Source organism: Pristis pectinata, chromosome 8, assembly GCF_009764475.1.
Source record: "Pristis pectinata isolate sPriPec2 chromosome 8, sPriPec2.1.pri, whole genome shotgun sequence".
NCBI lineage: Eukaryota > Metazoa > Chordata > Chondrichthyes > Rhinopristiformes > Pristidae > Pristis > Pristis pectinata.
The window spans coordinates 81,687,223-81,704,947 of NC_067412.1; the positions used below are offsets into that span (position 1 = coordinate 81,687,223).

The following is a 17,725-nucleotide window of genomic DNA, read 5'->3' on the forward strand; positions in this document are numbered from 1 at the left end:
GTTAGTAAAACAAATGACAAGCATTTTTTTTTCAGAGCTGCTTAACAATTTCATGCTATTAAACCATTAGAGTTAGACCAAACTAATAACAATATTTGGAAGAAATTGTGCTTTGTTATTTTCAAATAGGCACTGGCCTGTTTAAATTAATGCCTCAAACGCACAGATGAAGACATTTTCTGTCACTCTACCAAGGATTTGTTTTTTAATTTTCATAATGCAATTTCAAGGTTCAAATTGGTCGTTTCAATCTTAACAAATGACAGCACTTAAACTGCAGTTTGAGCATGACTTTCCTTGATAACTTATATTCCCTATAAACTGAAGTGTATTGTTATGTATTAATATAGTTGTATTAATATATTGTTTTGAATCAGAAACAATATAATAGAAAGTTGCCTAGGACAAAGTTATCATCAAAGTTTAATTTTTATCCTGACATTTACATGCCTCTCTTCCATCCATAATTTGTGATAATTTGCTGTGCTGTTTGCACAATGTAATATCTTTTACATGTTGACTTCGAATTCTTTGGTTATTTTAGTTGTCAAGGCTTTTATAAGATGATGGTAAGTTCATGTCAGCCTTGGAGGATTCAACTGTTTCTCATCAGCTAATCATTTCGTAAAAAGAAACAGACTGTTAATTTGAAATCCATTTTTAATATATCTAATTCCTGCAAAATTAAACATTTCAGATTTAACTTTGCAAAGGATCTCTGAACACATGTTAAAATATTGCTGCTTGAAATATTTAACTTAGCAACTTTACTATTGAAATAGTGGTTTGGCAGGTTGGATGTGGGATGTGTAAATGTTCAAATGTGCAATGCATAAACTCAATCTAACAATTAAATTTCAAGACTTAACGTTGTCATTGTCTTCAACTCTCCAGGAGTCCCTTGTGAGCTGTTTTCTCAGTATTGCAGACCAGGTGTTGTTGCCTTCCCTTACTCTAATGGACTCCAATGCATGCATGTCAGAAGAGCTTTGGGGAATGTTGAAAACATTTCCTTACCAGTATAGGTGAATATCTTGGAGCAATGTTTGTATGTAATTATTCCTTCCCATGCACTTCAAGTTCTGGTTGCTTGATACCTAAACATCTTGTTTACAGGTATCGTTTGTATGGACAGTGGAAAAATGACACCTACAATAGTCATCCTCTGCTGGTTAAAGTCAAAGCTCAGACAATTGATAGAGCTAAGTACATTATGAAGTAAGTTTTCATATTTTTATATTAAATAATAAATTTGCTGGAGCAAAACACAGTCCAGAATTTTCTGATTATATTCTGTGTTAATTAGGAGGAAAATGAATGAGTTCAACCTGTTGGAAATTTCATTATTTTTAAGCCAATGAATTATTGCAAAGCCTTGCAAGTAGCTGCATTTTTATTTGACATGCTAATTACCAGAACATAGGGAATGAGCTACACTGCTTTTTTGCTATATGCCAAAATTATTCAAACTGATTTAAATATTTAGGCTTTCTATTGCATGATTGAAGTTTGAGAGGACTCCATTTTTTAAAAGAAAATCTTAAGTTTCTTTGGTCCTGTTAATCTTTGAAAGAACTATTAGTTGATTATCTGTACCACGGTCAGTGAGTTAAGAGCACATGAGACTTCATCAGCCTTCTGAGATATTCCTAGGTACCTTTTGATGAATAATGGCTGATTACTGATTTTTTAAAAAAAGTTACCTTTCACAATAAACTCAGTTATTGAACTAATTGCTAATAGTGGAATATTGCTGTTAGAAGATTGCTGAATTTACCTATGTAAAATTGACTTCAATCCAAAATTAATAGTATTCCTTTTGTACTTAAGCTTATTAATATGTTCAAAGAATCATTGGAATTTGTAAAAGCACACAGTGTTGCATGATTTGTATTATTTGAAGGTCTTTGTAGACAGATGGTAGTTGTGATGTTTTGCTTGTTTTTCCAATTTAATATGAGAGGATTGGCTTTGCACACAATATCCACAAAACTAAGGTCCTCTGCCAAACTTCCCCTGCTGCACTCGATCAACAATGAAGGCTCATAGCAAGAGCCTGGAAAATGTGTACCGCTTCCTATATTTCTAGACCCACTTCGTGGCAGAAGCTTTTGGTCAATGGAAGAAGAGGATCTTTGCCGATCGAAACCTCAATATGGGCACGCAATACTGGACCGACCAGATTCCAGCCTTCATATGCTTCCTCGACCTGAGCATTGTACAGCAGGGTATCTCAAGGCACAGGGAAGATATCACCAAGGCTGCTTCCATAAAATCCTACAGATTCAGAAGCAGTGTTGTCTCCCAGGCCAACATCCCAACTATTTACTTACACTCAGTCAGCTACATTAGGCAGGCTATGTCATTTGCAGGCCTGACCCCTGAACCTGATATTCTTCTATCAGCTTAGTCATAGGAAGGGATAACTAAACAGACAGAGGAACAGATGCAAGAAAGTCCTCAAAGCTTCCTTGGAAGAAATGCAGCATCCCTACAGCCTCCTGGGAATGTCTGGCCCTAGACTACTCAAAGTGTAGAAGGAGCATGCAGGATGATAATGTAAACCTCAAGGCAATGCATCAAGCACACAGGAGCCTGCAAAGTGGTAGAAGGAGCATACCACCTTGCAAACTACCCACCCACCTGTCCCATCAGTCATCAAGCCCGCAGTTTCCATATTGTCCTCGTCAGCCACCTCAGAATCCACAAGGTTGGAGTTGAAGCATTTCATACTTGATCCTGAGGGACTACTTAAGAAAAAGACGACAATTTAATGTAGTGCTGAAACAAGTTTAACTATGTTAAAAATTGTCACGATTAAGGTGAATTAGATTGAATTATGCTGTATTCTATAAAGCACACAATTTTTGGAGATATTTTCTGAAGAGGCAAAAGTTTTGGCTGCAGTTTATCGCTTGGCATCCAGCAGTGCCGTAGTATCATGGTGTTGAAGTCCAAATGAAGTCCCACTCATCTTGGAGATTGTATATCTGATAATAAATCCTGTCTGGGAAATCAAAAACTTGTTGAGTTCATTTTTCTGGATCCATGCATTTATTGCCCATCCATAATTGTACTTCAAGCCATCTTCTTAAAGGTTTACATTTCTTCTGGTATAGGTACACCCATAATGCCATTGAAGAGGGAATTCCTGATTTAGATCCAGTGATGATAATAAACTGCACTACATTCTGACTTAGTATTTGGCTATTTGGAGAAAACTTAAATGGTTTTCATATGTGCCTGAAGCCCTAGTCCTGCTTGGTGAGAGTAGTCAGGGGTTTGGGAGGAGTTGTTGGAATCATTGTTCATTTAAATTCATATAGTCTTTCATTAGCAAAGGGTCTACCCAACATGTAAAATTATTTGCTCCGCAATGTGCACAAATATGTGTGTCACACAAAAAATGCACTGGAGTTACTTGTCTAGGCTATTCCAACAGCACCTCCTGAACCCATGAACTCTACTACCCAAGGCCCAGGCATTAGGAACACCACCATCTCCAGGATTACCTTCAAGTCACTTGCCATCCTGACTTGGAAATCAAGTGCAATTCCTTCATTGTTACTAGATGCAAAGCATTGAAGGAATAATTTACTGGAAGGACTGCAGTAGATCCTGCCTTGTCAGTGGCACCCCAATACTACAAAAAATTGTAATATGAAATATTGGAGGAAAAACAGAAGGAAAGATTTATGATAAAATAGAAGGCAGGTAAATTTTAAATAACTAGTCTTGCTAATCTGGATAAGACCAGAGCTGTTTAAATTCTCTTGCCTTCCACTTTATCACAAATTCGATTGGGTAACCGCAAGCATGATCCTGAGCTTCCTGTAACTTTTCCATCTCAATTTGACCTCTCTATTCTTGGCCTCCTGAACTTTACACTTAATTTTAAGGATAAGAACCTCATCTTCTGATGAGGCACATTACAGCTCTCTGGTTGAGTTCAACAATTTCATATCATGAGAATTTCCAGAAATTTAATACAAGATCTATGATATTTCTTGCAAATTCCTTTGGTAATTTAAGACTATCACTCTGTATTGACACCTCTTTTAGGACTTGGTTAACTTTCATATCAAACCTTGTGTCATTTCATCTCTCCTACTTTCCAGCCTGTCACAGGCTCCCTTTGTTGTTTTGCTCATCTTCCCAGTTTCTCCAACTATTCCCCAACCTGCTTCTGCATCTAAAAAGCTTCTTTTTGTTCTGATGAAAGATGATCAAATTAAACATTAACTCTGCTTCTTGCTCTACATGTGCTTGCTGACCAGTTAAGCATTTAAAGATTTTTTTCTGATTTTATTTCAGATAGCATCTCCAATATTTGCTGTTGTATTTTTGGAACCTGAGTTTTTGTCTGGAGCTCCAGCCTGTATTTCTCTTTTTCTCAGTTTTAACAAAGAGCTTTGGACCTGAACCATCGACTCTGTGTTTCTTTTTCCACAGATGCTACTTCATTTGCTGAGCGATTGCAATATTTTCTGTTTTTATTACAGCCTGGAGAGTAGGTTGCATTATCAGGGTGAAAGTCTTTGAAATCAAACCCAGCTTTAATTTCTCTTGGGAACCATTTTTGTAAGAAGGGTGTATGCTTGATAATTTCAGCAACAGTACCTTGTAGTGTCACTTTCCTTTGCTGTACTGTAATCCTTTTGAAAGGTCAACACATTCATAGGTAGTTATTATATTTTTGGTAGAGATCTAACGGCTTGTTTTTAAGAGCTGTAGCATTTCACCACCCTAGACACCACCAAAAGCCTTAGGGTAAGTGCAAGATTTTAGAACTCCATGTCTAGAAGTAGGAAAATTACCAAAGCTGAAACACTATATGAGAAGGAAACCTTTTTAAACAATAAAAATTATTTTTTTTAATATATATCGTGGTATTGTGAAACATCATGTCTAACACCTCAGGATAAATACTGTCGAGTTTGCTTTCTTTTGGTGTTGGTTTCTTTGTTTAATTGTATTCATTGACAATGTATCACTGTTTGATGCCTGCAAGTTAGTTTGACAGCTGTTGTCTCATGAATTATGAAAGAGTAATTTCTTTGTTAATGTGTATCCCTTTTTTTTTCAAGTCATTAGGTCTGTAGTGCACAATGGTTTTTCTGATGGATGGACTTAAAATTTATATTAATTGTTGATATTCAACTTGTACATACATTTTGAAATTTCTCATTGTTCCCTTTTCCAGACGCCTAACTAAGGAAAATGTGAAGCCTTCTGGAAGACAAATTGGCAAGTTGAGTCACAGTAACCCAACGATCCTTTTTGATTATGTATGTATAATCTTCAATAACTTAATACTAGTAGAGATTGTGTCCAGCTGGAAATTAAAATATAATGTTTGTTATTGGGCAATCTAATGTGTTCTAATTCAGAATAACATTAATTTCCACTGGGGCCTAAATCTGAACTTGGCCTCACCAGTGTGGACAAAAGAACCCTCTCTCAGCCGATCTGGAAAGTTCAGCCATTATGGAATGAGATTTATCCCTCAAGTATTTGATCTAAGATAGTTCAATGATTTGACGTAGGTTTTATTCCTTAACGGTTATGTTTTTTTCACTTGACCATATGATTTGTGACCAGTTACTTAATCTTCACTGACAACTAAGATATTTTGGAATTTAGTTTTAAACACCCCAAGTAAGAGCTGATCATTGTTGCATTGGGTTCACTGATTTGCACTTTGGACACCTGATATTTTCAAAAAAACAAATTTTATGTTTAGGCAAGCAAGAGGCTTTTAAATTATTCATTCATTTTTTTTTATTCTCACTCAATTCCCATATGCTTTTCTAAACTTTGGATGCTGTCAGAAATTAAATGAAGAGTGAGGTTTGTTCATTGGCAAAAAAGTATGAGAAGCTGTTAAACCTTCAACAACTGCACTCCAGAAAAAAAAACAAAACCTGTTTAGTTAAGTTGCAGTATTCAGGCAATGCTCGCATTGCACACAATCAATCTGAGCTTCAAGCCTTTGTTGACACTTTCACTGAAGTGTGCTGGAGGATGGGTTTTCAATTGACTATCCACAAGGCTAAGATACTCTACCAACCTGTCCTTGCTGTACCACATTGCTATCTGAAAAAAGACATTTATTGCATGACCCTGGAAAATGTAAACCACTTCCCATATTATCAGGAGCCAACTCTTGGCAAAGTCAGATATTAATGATGAAATGTGCTTTCAATGTGCTCGTACAGTCTTAGATCAGTTGAATAAAAAGGGTATTTGAAGACTTCAGACCTGGCACTAAACTAATGGTGTACCAGCCAACAGCAATCCTTGCCTTCCGCTATGCTTCAAAAATCTGGACAACCTATTGCAGACCCGCCAAAACAATGGGGGAGAAACACCAATACTGCCTCTGCAAAATCCCCCAAGTTCACTGAAAGTGAGCCAGTATCATTGTCTTCCTCGAGGCCAAGACCCCCATTATTGAGGATGTAGTTGCACTCAACTGGCTACAGTGGGAAGATCGCGCTGTTCACATAGTGACACCAGACTTAAGAAATCTCCATCTTTTTCTGGGATTTCATGGGAAGAAATTATCAGGCAGGGAGAGGGAAAGTTTCAAAGCCTCCTTGAATAAATGCAATTTACCCACTGACTCCATTGAGTTTTCTGGCCATGAAACTCAAAGTGGGAGCATTGGGATTAGTATTCAGGCTCTGCATCAGGAGCAGAGCACAGCACACCACCTCACAAATTACCCACTCGCCTCTCGCCATAGCCAGCACCTGCCCATCTTTGGTTCTAAAATTGGCCTCACTTGCTTCCGCAAACCTACGAAACTGAAGTGGAAGCAAATTATCCTCAATCCTGAGGGACTGCCCAAGAAGAATGCATGGAGTTCACATATCTGAAGTATTTCAGATTTTAGTTTTAAACACACCAGGTGAAAAAAGCTAATTAGTGTCTCAGATTGATTCATTGTTACCATTTCACATACCTCATGCTTTTAATCCACTCATTTAACTTGAAGAAAGGCAATCATAAGGTTTTAAATTATTTATTGATTCCTTTTGAATCTTATTCAATTACAATATACTTTTCTAAACTTGGCTATCAGAAATTAATTAGATGAACAATGAGATTTGTGTATTTGTAAAACAAAATGTAAATTTTCTTCACTTTTAAGTTTCAGCATTTGATTAGGAAATAGTATTTTCACATTTGAATCTAAATATGATTTTCAATCCACTTGCGGGAGTTAAGCTATGATGGTTTATTGAAGTACTGTGAAAATACTGCACTGAGAGAAGCTGTCTGTTTTGGGCAAAGTTAAATTTATCTGGCCATTCAAAAAGAACGCAGTGACACAATTGAAGAAGGAGCGCAAGGATTCTTCTATTGTCTATAGCAACGATCCACCATTCTTAACTAGTATCCCCAAAGGTGGATTATTTGTTTATTTTCCATTTTTGGGGCTTCCTTTGTTGTAATTTGGTTGCTGTATTTACCTTTATTCCAACAGTGACCGTCTTTAGAAACATCCAGTTGTCTTTCCGGATACTGGTTTTAGTAAAGATATGAAAGTTAGTTAAATTTATTTCTTCATATCCTCAAAATCAGCTTTAGATTTTACTGAGTATGTGAAAACTAGTAAAGAAATCCTTTTTCCTTTGTGTAAGGTACTGCGTTGACCTTTCAAGTGCATATTTGCAAATCCACAATTTGTTTTCTTCCATAGTACTTGTACATTAACTCAGCTGTAGTGCAGCTATTTATTTAATAAGGCAAGGATTTCGTGTGCTGAAGAATCTTGGTTTGCTAATAGCCTAAATGTGTAATTTAACAAAAAAAAATCCTCTTATTATTCTTATTCAGAACAGTGAATTAAAATAGGTCCTCTTATTGTCATAGGTAACATTCTCTGTTCTCGTAAATGAAAATCTTTTATTCATATTTTTTTCTTTATAGATTTTATCACAGATTCAGAAGTATGACAACCTAATTACTCCTGTTGTGGATTCTTTGAAATACCTCACTTCCTTGAACTATGATGTCTTGGCTTGTATCCTTTATAAGCAGCTGAAAATAATGATTAGCTGTCAGTGATAAATTGGAGGTTTATGTATTAAGTTGATTTGTCAATAAAAGTAAGACTGAAATTCTGTTTCAGAAATTGAATTCACAAATTTTTATTTTTGCCCCTTTTAATAGGAGTTTCACCTTGGTAACTGAAATTGATAGGAATTCTGTGTTATTTTTTCTTGCATATACTGTACTTAAATGTCTTCATTGCTGCATCTCATAAGTATGTTTTAGTTGAGCAAGATTCAATGGATTTATTATTTTTGTGCTTTGTATATCTGGATGTTTCCAATTTCTATTCTCCACAACACATCCATCTGTTTTGCTTAGTTAAACATAGGCAAATACAACATTAAAATTTATCAACTCTGCGTTCAAAACTTAACACCATCAACCCAACCCCATAATTTTACTTTCAAAAGAAGCAGTGGCAAGAAGAATGAGTTTATTCTTCTTGGTGAAGTCACTTGTGTGTAAAAAAAAGAATCTCACCTGACTGACTTTGCTGGTTATGTAAATTATTGGAGTCATTCCTGTGCATAACAGCATATAAATTAGGTGTGCAGTTTTTAACCTGAACAGAACAGTGAATTAAAATTGCACCAGCTCTGCCAAGCACATTACAGGAAACTTTATTGTTCCAACATTGTGCTTTGACATTTCACTTTTGCTGATTTTACTTGATGAAATTCACTGGGATAGGCAAAACAAAGGGAAAAGTTTGGTTTTGTAATAATGATAATTAAGTTATTTTGCAATAACTTGGGGCTTCATGAAAAACTGTCATATAATGAAATGTAACTAGTTGGAGATATTTGATGATCAGAAAATCGAGGATGTTTAAAAATAAAAAGCCTTAAATATGGAGGAAGAATAACAGAGCAACAATTTGACAATTATAAGAGAAGACCCAGTAGATTTGGCAAATGCCATTACATGTTTATATTTGGGGTACTGTTTGGATGGATGAATTAAAACTTGTTTGACAACTCAGTTTTCTGACTTTGACTTCTATTTCTAATGAATTGATCTGTACAAATGGTATGCAAGGCAAGTTTTTCACTGTACCTCGGTACAAGTGAATGATAAACCAATACCAATGCAGTTAAATATGAATATTTTTTGTACATACTGAAATTGGCACTTTATGTTGTCCATGTCCAATTAAACTATATTTAAATCGGAAATAGGGCAGCTGTAACTAAATGGGGGCGGGTAGTGTGCATGAAAAATATGATTCTGGGGTATTTTAAGTTGGAATATGTGCTTTGGGTTCAAAGAAGAGGAATTGTTAGTTGACAGATTTAGATTTGTATACGGTTATCAGACTTGATAAGTTACTGCTTCATTTCAAGTTTACAGTTTTCATTTAACCTGTGAAAAGATTGCATTATTGAAGCCCTAGCCAATCCGGAGAAAGAGAGGATGAAGCATGATGACACCACTATCTCAACCTGGTTGCAGAGTCAGTTGGATTTTTATTTTGTTTTGCAGCTACAATGTTACTTTTTGAAATGTGCAGTTTCCGAAAGCTTCAAATGATACCTTGTCAGTCTAAAACTCCATAAACTTGATTAATTGTTTGTTTAAAATGCAATAAGTATGTTGTATTTGTGTGCCAAAGAGAGAAGAAAACAGTTTGATGAATGGCCATATATTGGCAAAATTAGTATAAACATATGAGTGTAACTTGAGGTCTAATTAAAATGACACTATTGATATGTGGAGGTTTTTATTATGCTGTGAACTGCATGGAAATAAATGGGAAGGAAAAAATATTAAATGTTAAAGGCAGTGAAGTAATGCTCTAGGTGCATAGTTATTGTTTGCAACAGCATTTCTCTTGAACTTCAGCCAATAAATTTAGTGAAGTTTAAATTTGTATTGTTCATGTAGTTGCTGTATTTTTAAGTGAATTTTCCAAGACTAATGGACTTGATTCGTTTAATGAAATCTTTTGTTTTATTTGAATGTTTTGAAGACTGCAGTTCCTTTTTCTTAACAGGTCTCGCAAGTTTTTGTGGTGCAATATTCAGAAAATATCCAATAGAACTCACTGGTCTTCTGCAGTATGTTGCAAATCAGCTGAAGGCTGGGAAAAGGTATAGTTTTATTTGTTTTTCGGGTTTTAATGTGTACTGATGAGCAACTAGTGATTCTGAGCAAACAAATTTTTGTCTTGTGCTGTGCGGTCTGTTTATAAAAAGATTTATTAGATTTTAGGGGAAAAGGTGCTACAATCTATGTGATCTTTTGTTGTTGCAGTTATAATCTGTGATATGAACTTCAGTTGAAATAACTGACTCTTCTAAATACAGATCTACAGCTCAATCTTTTTGTGTATGTGAATCTGGTTTTATAAGTGGCTTGATTTTAGTTTTAATGGCTAGCTGCAAGAAGACAAATTTGATATCAGAAAATTGAGGCTCGTGTTTATATCCACAATGTTTCTCAATCCTTGTCATAGTTTAACTTGTACATACTTGCATTTACTGAAGTTCTGTAATATTGTTCACTGATAATTTGATATGGTAAATAATATTAATAGTGAAGGATAAAGCTAAAACATATTTATTTTGATCATTGATTTTCTTTGTACCATTTATCATTTAACGTTCAATGTAGTTTTGATCTTCTGATCCTGAAAGAAGTGGTACAGAAGATGGCTGGTATCGAAATTACAGAGGAAATGACAACTGAGCAATTGGAAGCTATGACTGGTGGAGAGCAGTTAAAAGCAGAGGCAAGTCATTTTTGCATACTTAATCAAGTGATTGACCAAAATTGGTAATATTACTATAAACATACATATGTAACTTGAGGTATGACTAAAATGATACTGTTAATTTGTGTTCTCTATTTTTATTGTTCTTTACACTGGAGTGAATTAAATGATGAGGAAAATTTGTTGAATGTTTAAGACAATGAAGTAATGCTCCACAGTTATTGTTTACAGTGGTGTTTCTCTTCAAATTAAACCAGATTACAAATCTGTATGAATGGGCGGGTTGCAAAGTTAAGTAGCTTTTTTGTTGCTTTAAGCAATTGTTTCCAAAAGCACGGTCAATTTAAATTTTTTAAAACAACCAACAAAAAAATGAAGAATGATCTTGGTGAAGCATGTTAGATCCTAAAGGGAATGATAGAGTAGATGTTGAGCTGTTTCTACAAGTGGGGAAGTTTTGAAAGAAGGGATGTAGATACAAGGGGATTTTCATTTAAAATAGAGGTGTATAGGAATTTCTTTTCACAGGGGTGGTGAATCTGGTCCTTTTTACCCTGGAGGGTTGTGGAGGCTAGATGACTGGAGGTATTTAAAGAGGAGGTAGATATAATTTTGAAAGATAGGGGAGTTGAGGTCTGTGGAGAACTGACAAAAAGAGTTCCGATCGTGGCCTACTCCTGCTATTTTCTTGTATTCCATTTGATTTTTTTTGTGTGTGATTTTTGTAAGTTTTCTATTGGGGCATTTATTTTGGTGGTGAGGGATTTCTGTTTTTTTTTGCTGTTGTTTACAGGGTGGATACTTTGGACAAATTAGGAACACAAAGAAATCATCCCAGCGACTAAAAGATGCACTGCTTGACCACGACCTGGCACTTCCCCTTTGTCTCCTTATGGCTCAGCAGAGAAATGGTGTTATTTTCCAGGAGGGGGGTGAGAAACATCTTAAATTAGTTGGGAAATTGTATGATCAGGTAAGGATTAAAATATGCAGTTAATAAATTTACTAACACACCTGTAACAGATTTTCTAGGGAGTAGTTTATAAAGCCTGTCAAAGCAATGTTAGGAATTTAGCTTTTCAGGCTTGTTGATTCTTATCTGTGGAATACAATAATTTTGACAAGGCAGTCCGATTGGTTCAAACTGTAATACACTCAAACACTGTCCTCCTGCTTCAGCACACTATAGTTCAAATGTGTTAAATGTTAAAATTGCCTGGCAGTAATGTTGAAGACTTGTTTTGCACCTTTCAAGCTGGCAGTTACTTGGATGAGGACAGTTAGTGCATGCGACTTCTATTGCCTCCAAGGTCCCCATCCAAGTGGCATATTATCCTGACTTTTGTCCTTGTTCATAATTGGGAAGAAGTCCTGGAATTTCTAACTTGATATTGTGGGAGCGCTATCACTTTGGGTTAAGCTTTTCAGTGAGGTAGCTCTCTGCTACCTTATTAGCTCACAACTACCAATGCATACTACTAAAGAGGACATAATTTATCTATATCATATTGCTGGTATCTGCAGTGGCAAAACTGAATATTGTCATTTTTAAGTGTGTTTGTGCAATTATCCTTTTATGTTTGTCTTGCATTTCAGTTTCAAAATTATTTCATACTTGTATCAAACAGCAGAGCAAACTACTCAGCATAAAAACTTAAACATAAAAACAACCACACTTAAGCAAAAAGAATCTCCCAAATGTACCTGCTTATGGCAGTTTCATAATAACCCTGCATTACCCTTTCAAATACATCTACCTTACTGCTCAGAACGTTTGAAATTTCAGTTTCAAATTCGCTTTCCTCCCAATCTAAAGCTAAGCATCTAAAAGCAATTCCGATGTGAACAGCTCTTGAACTTAATGACAAACAGATTTCTTTTTCCTTTGAAACACATGGGGGCAGAGCTTCCATTGTGCCGAGAACAGCTACCTGCACCCTGCTGTTTCATGAATCATGATCAAGAGCATGATCTTCCATTGGCAGGCTAGATAGGCTAGTCCAGCATAGGTATCTTCCAGCTGGCGCTCTGCTGAACAGAATAGCCTCACCTCAGGGATAGTCGAATTATGGGCCTGTCTGCTGGCAAATAAGTGCGGATCTCTGCAGATCAACCCTACAGCCTATATTTGTTAACCTTTGCCCTTATCCTTCACATCCGTGCACCAGATGTCAGAATTACATTGAAGTGTAGTTGAAGGTTGTAGTTCTATTTTTTCCCTCTCTCTCCATCTAACACTGATTTGTTTTTTTCCCCAATAACACGTAATTTTGCATTTCTGTTGACGGAAACAATATTATTTCAGAAGACGCAGTACCATGATTGATAATTTGTTTGCTGTGTTAATTCTGATGTTAACAACAATGTGGAATTTAATTTCTGATTTCAATTAATTCAATGTAGAATGATAGTTTTGATGCTGGTGATTCAAACTCCAGTGATTTGTTTCTTGGGTGCAGTCTTGGGTATTATGTACTTCTAAGGTTTCAGATATTATGACACTTTGTTTAAAAAAAAATGACCTGCATCATTTTAGCCCCCTACTTCTTTTCCAGTTTTGGGCGCAATGTTGTTATAGCATAGCTTTCTTCTACCGCCTGAAATCATTTCCCTCATTAGTGCAATTTTTTTCATTTGCAGACATTGCACCATTTCTTGGGACTTCTCATTTCAGACCCATTGAACAAGAATACCTGCTGGCTGAGTTTCAGGCCAGGCTGCAGCCTCTCCCACTCTCTTCCAAACTAGTTTTGAGATGTTATTCAGCTTTAAGTTGAGCACATTTCTTTTCAATCAATAAAATAGATTGGTCAAGAAACTATTTTCTCAGATGAAGAATGTAATTCCCTTCACTCTGCCCCCTCCCTTTCTTCCCAGCTAATTTATCCCAATTTCTGTAACTGATGAACTGCAAAGAAGATTTTGCCTCCAAATCTATGTAAACTTCCCTCAAGCTGTCAGCTGGAGATATCATGAGTTAATTCTGATATTGGTTTCTTTTTCAATCTTTGGTTATGTCAATAGACTGCTCACATCTTAAGGGAAATGATCAAATTTAGAGCAATCAAAGTAATGGCAACTCTGGTCCATTACCAGCCAAATAAAATGTGTAGAGCAGCCGTTATTTTTCATTCAGGTACTCTATCCTTATAGCAGAACAATAAGGTTCAAAAGATCCATTCTCACAACTTAATTGTAATAATGGTATGCTGATACATCTTCTCCTCTCCACAACCACCAACATCACCACAAAGGCTCCCCCCACCCCCCAGAACATCTCACTTTGTACCCTCACAAGTTATGGCAGCATGCCTTTAGATCTGCAAGGCCAAACTTAATATCATAATATACGGGGAAAAAAAGTAAAGTTTCATCATGAAAGAACTATGTGCTGATATGTTCAGTCTACTCGTTCACAAATGAACTTTGATAGCAACCCATAATGATGTGCTTTTAATCATCCTGTCACTATTAAGTTCCTATGTCAAATTGTTTGGTCACTTAAACCTCATTCTCAGTTAGCATGACTCGGAAGAATAAAATCATCTAAAATTTAGCATGAATTGCTGTTGTTTTTCAGATCATCAGGCAAGCTTGTCAAAATTGCAAAACAAATTCTATTAATGATTTTCTTTTGAGGTTAGGACTGGAGCAGATATGGGAAGTTTTGATTTAACTTTGTGAGTGTATGTTGCATTAAATTTGTTTTTGCTTGACTTTATATTTGAATGTAGATCTTTCTCAGCACAGTTCCTGCGTGCATTGATGCAGCACAATGCTGCAGCCTATCATTAGATCACAAATTTCATTTTACTTGTAATTTAATTTTATTTATGATTAATTTTGCTATGACCTCAAAGTAATTTTTCTAACAGGTTGTAGATTTTAAAAAATGAGTGACAGCATGTTGATCAATGATAGATGTGACACTACCAAATTAATATTATGTTTTTCTCATGCTTTGTCCATTCAGATTTATGAAATAAGAAGCAATACAAGGTATTTGTAATACCATTTGAAGCCCAATCTAAATACCCTGTTTGCTTTTGCAGTGCCATGATACACTGGTGCAGTTTGGAGGATTTTTAGCTTCAAATCTCAGTACAGAAGATTACATCAAACGAGTGCCTTCAATTGATGTTCTTTGCAATCAGTTTCACACACCTCATGATGCTGCATTTTTCTTGTCACGTCCTATGTATGCACATCACATTTCGGTAGGTATGCTTCTTTATTTGGCAGCTAGTTTTTTCTAATGCACAGATAGAATGCAGATTACATTTTTTCTCTTCCAGTATTTTAATATTGACAATCTATTAGTATGTTTCACAGATAAGAGGATTTTAAATATGTAGACTTCCACCAAATTTTCATTTTGCAGTGGACTCCATGCTTGGAAATGAACATTGAATCATCAAGTGGGTTTCTAAGTTGAGGTATTTAGATGTGGCCAGAGAATATCTTGAAGGTGGAGAGCCCTTTTTATTCTTGCAGTGTGTGGGGAAATTGGGCTTGTTGAGGCACCAAATAAATTTGCTGCCCTGATAAAATACCAAACTTTGGTCCAAAAATATGTCACTCTTGAATACCTCAATACATTTAATTTCACAATTTTATATTGATTGTCATCATTGGCAGAAGGAATACAACATGAAATGTAAGTACAAATGAAGAAAGTTGAAATAACCAAGACATCAGAACTTAATGCACTTCTGAAACTTCAACATAATTTGTTTTTTCTTCCTACTGAAGAAATAAAGCTTGTCATGCTCTCACATTTCGCCTCTTTCTCTTCTTCACCTTCTGTCTCTTCTCATTGAACTAATTATTGCTCATATTCCCTGAAACATATTCTGACTAAACTGCTGATTCCCCATCTTTCCTTCCTGGCTTTTGTTAGCCTGCATTGTTCAGGGCCTTTTTGAGGTGTTGGCCATCTCTCCTTTGAATCAAGCGTCAACAACAACTTGGAAATATTCCTCTTCAAAGTTCTGAAAATCTATGCCTATCTTATCTGAATATTTTGTTACTGATAACACAGTTTCTATCTACACCCTTTTCTCTCTGCCCTAACCCCCCACTCTCTAATCCCCATTCATATGTCCAGTCACAGCCAGAGAGTCCCCTGCAATAGCTTTTTTTTTCTATTCCCATGCTCTGACTTTGGGTGTTCCCAAGCATCTGTCCTAGTTCCCTTCCTGTAATATCCCATGATCCCTCTGCCAAGAATACTCTTGGTTTCTCTTCATGAGCTCCCTTGTGTATCCTCTTTTGCTCTGCAGTGACTTTCCATTGCAGCTTGTGTTTTGGAATTCCTTTCTTATGTGTTTGTCTTCATATTTTCATGTCTCCTGAGCAAGGTTTTCATCTTCACTGTGGCTTTGAAATTTGTTTTTCTTTTATTCGGCCAAGCACTTTCCTCTGTCAACTTGCTGCAAACAGTTACTTTTCCTTGAAGGAACTTCTTTGACCACACCATTTGATTTTCTATTTGCACATGAGCCAACTCTCATGGTCTCTCCTTGATAATATCACATATTGCCAAATTATCGGTTGTTGAGCAGAAGTTTTGTCCGCTTTGTCAATTAATCTTGCAGTCTAGCTTAACCTCTTGTTTGTGTGCTGTTATACTTTGCCCCCTTACAACACTAAGTTATAAACTATGATAGAAGCATACCTTTTATGTTTAGAGAGAGAGTTCTCATTGACGAAAGATGAGATAAATGGAGAAAAACATTTCCCTGGTCTTTCAGCACCTTTTAAAGAAGTGTGTCCAGGGTGAAATTTTGTATCTGCGAGCAGCTTAAATGTCAACATAAACCATCACTTTGACTACTCTCTCCCCAGTTCCTCACACTGTTTTTTTTTTTTGCCTAAAAGCTTGTTGCACCATTTGATGTCAAAAGCAATCATATCTTAGAACTATGTCAACTAAGGATTGACTGGGCACTAATTAGTGGCTGCATAACTTGCACTGATTGAACTGGATGTGACTATGCATCGCCTTGATTTCTTCTGTTGGCTCTCACTACATCAGAGGTGATCTGAGGAAGAAATTTTTCACCCAGGGAATGGTTGGAATGTAGTATGCACTGCCAGAGTAGGTGGTGGTGGCAGGTACTCTCACATTATTTAGAGGTGTCTCGACAAGCACCATTTGAATTGCCAAGATACAATATTATGGGCCAAGTGCTGGTAAATGGGATTAGAGTGGATGGGTAATTGATGGTCACTATGGACATGGTGGGCGTCGGACTGTTTCTTTAATAACGAGCAATCTGCTGGAGGACTTCAGCAGGTCATGCCGCATCTGTGGAGGGAAATGAATAGTCATCATTTTGGGTTGAGACCCTTCCTCCAGCATCTTGTTTGTTGCTCCAGATTCCAGCATCTAGGTCTCTCGTGTCTCCATTGTTTCTGCACTGTATAGCTCAGTTTATGAGATGGTACCTTCCTTTTAAAAGAGTATATTTTTGAGGAAGAGAACTGAGACAGACCAGAGAAGGGGAGTCATTTACAACATCAACACTGGGGCCAGGGAAGTTAGGTTATGACTAATTTAGTTAGGCCATGTTCAGAAAAACTCACGTATAAGCTTAGTTTGGGCTCCTTAGCTGCAGAGAAGCTTAAAATTTGTTATAAGATAATTTGTGTTTCAGGGAACTATCTATATTTTACCTTTGCACTAACAAACAAACAAAAGAAATTGGAAAGAAACTGTGAGAAAAATAGTGTCAAAATAAGTTATTAGGATATTGGATATATTACCATAGCTATTAGAGTTATCTATGACACTTAAGGAGGAATTCTACGCACAACTTTACAGGATGGCAGTTAGGCATCCTTTGGGCTATTTGAGCTTGACCATCTGTGATGATGATTGCTGGTATGATGAAATACCTGAGAAATTGGCCTCTAATATCTCTTCATTAGTTTCAGTCTGTACTT

The 17,725-nt window shown here is 36.2% G+C and overlaps 1 protein-coding gene across 2 annotated transcripts in view; it reads left to right on the forward strand.

Annotated features, from left to right (window-relative positions):
* The window catches only part of thoc2 (THO complex 2), a 106,157-nt gene that overhangs the window by 45,393 nt on the left and 43,039 nt on the right, over nt 1-17,725 (forward strand). For both annotated transcript variants that reach the window (XM_052020987.1, XM_052020988.1), the window contains 9 exons: nt 895-1,025; nt 1,117-1,218; nt 5,204-5,288; nt 7,939-8,032; nt 9,437-9,517; nt 10,058-10,154; nt 10,678-10,795; nt 11,571-11,750; nt 14,830-14,994. In XM_052020987.1, coding sequence (XP_051876947.1) covers nt 895-1,025; nt 1,117-1,218; nt 5,204-5,288; nt 7,939-8,032; nt 9,437-9,517; nt 10,058-10,154; nt 10,678-10,795; nt 11,571-11,750; nt 14,830-14,994 — 1,053 coding nt within the window. The remainder of the gene's footprint in view (nt 1-894; nt 1,026-1,116; nt 1,219-5,203; nt 5,289-7,938; nt 8,033-9,436; nt 9,518-10,057; nt 10,155-10,677; nt 10,796-11,570; nt 11,751-14,829; nt 14,995-17,725) is intronic.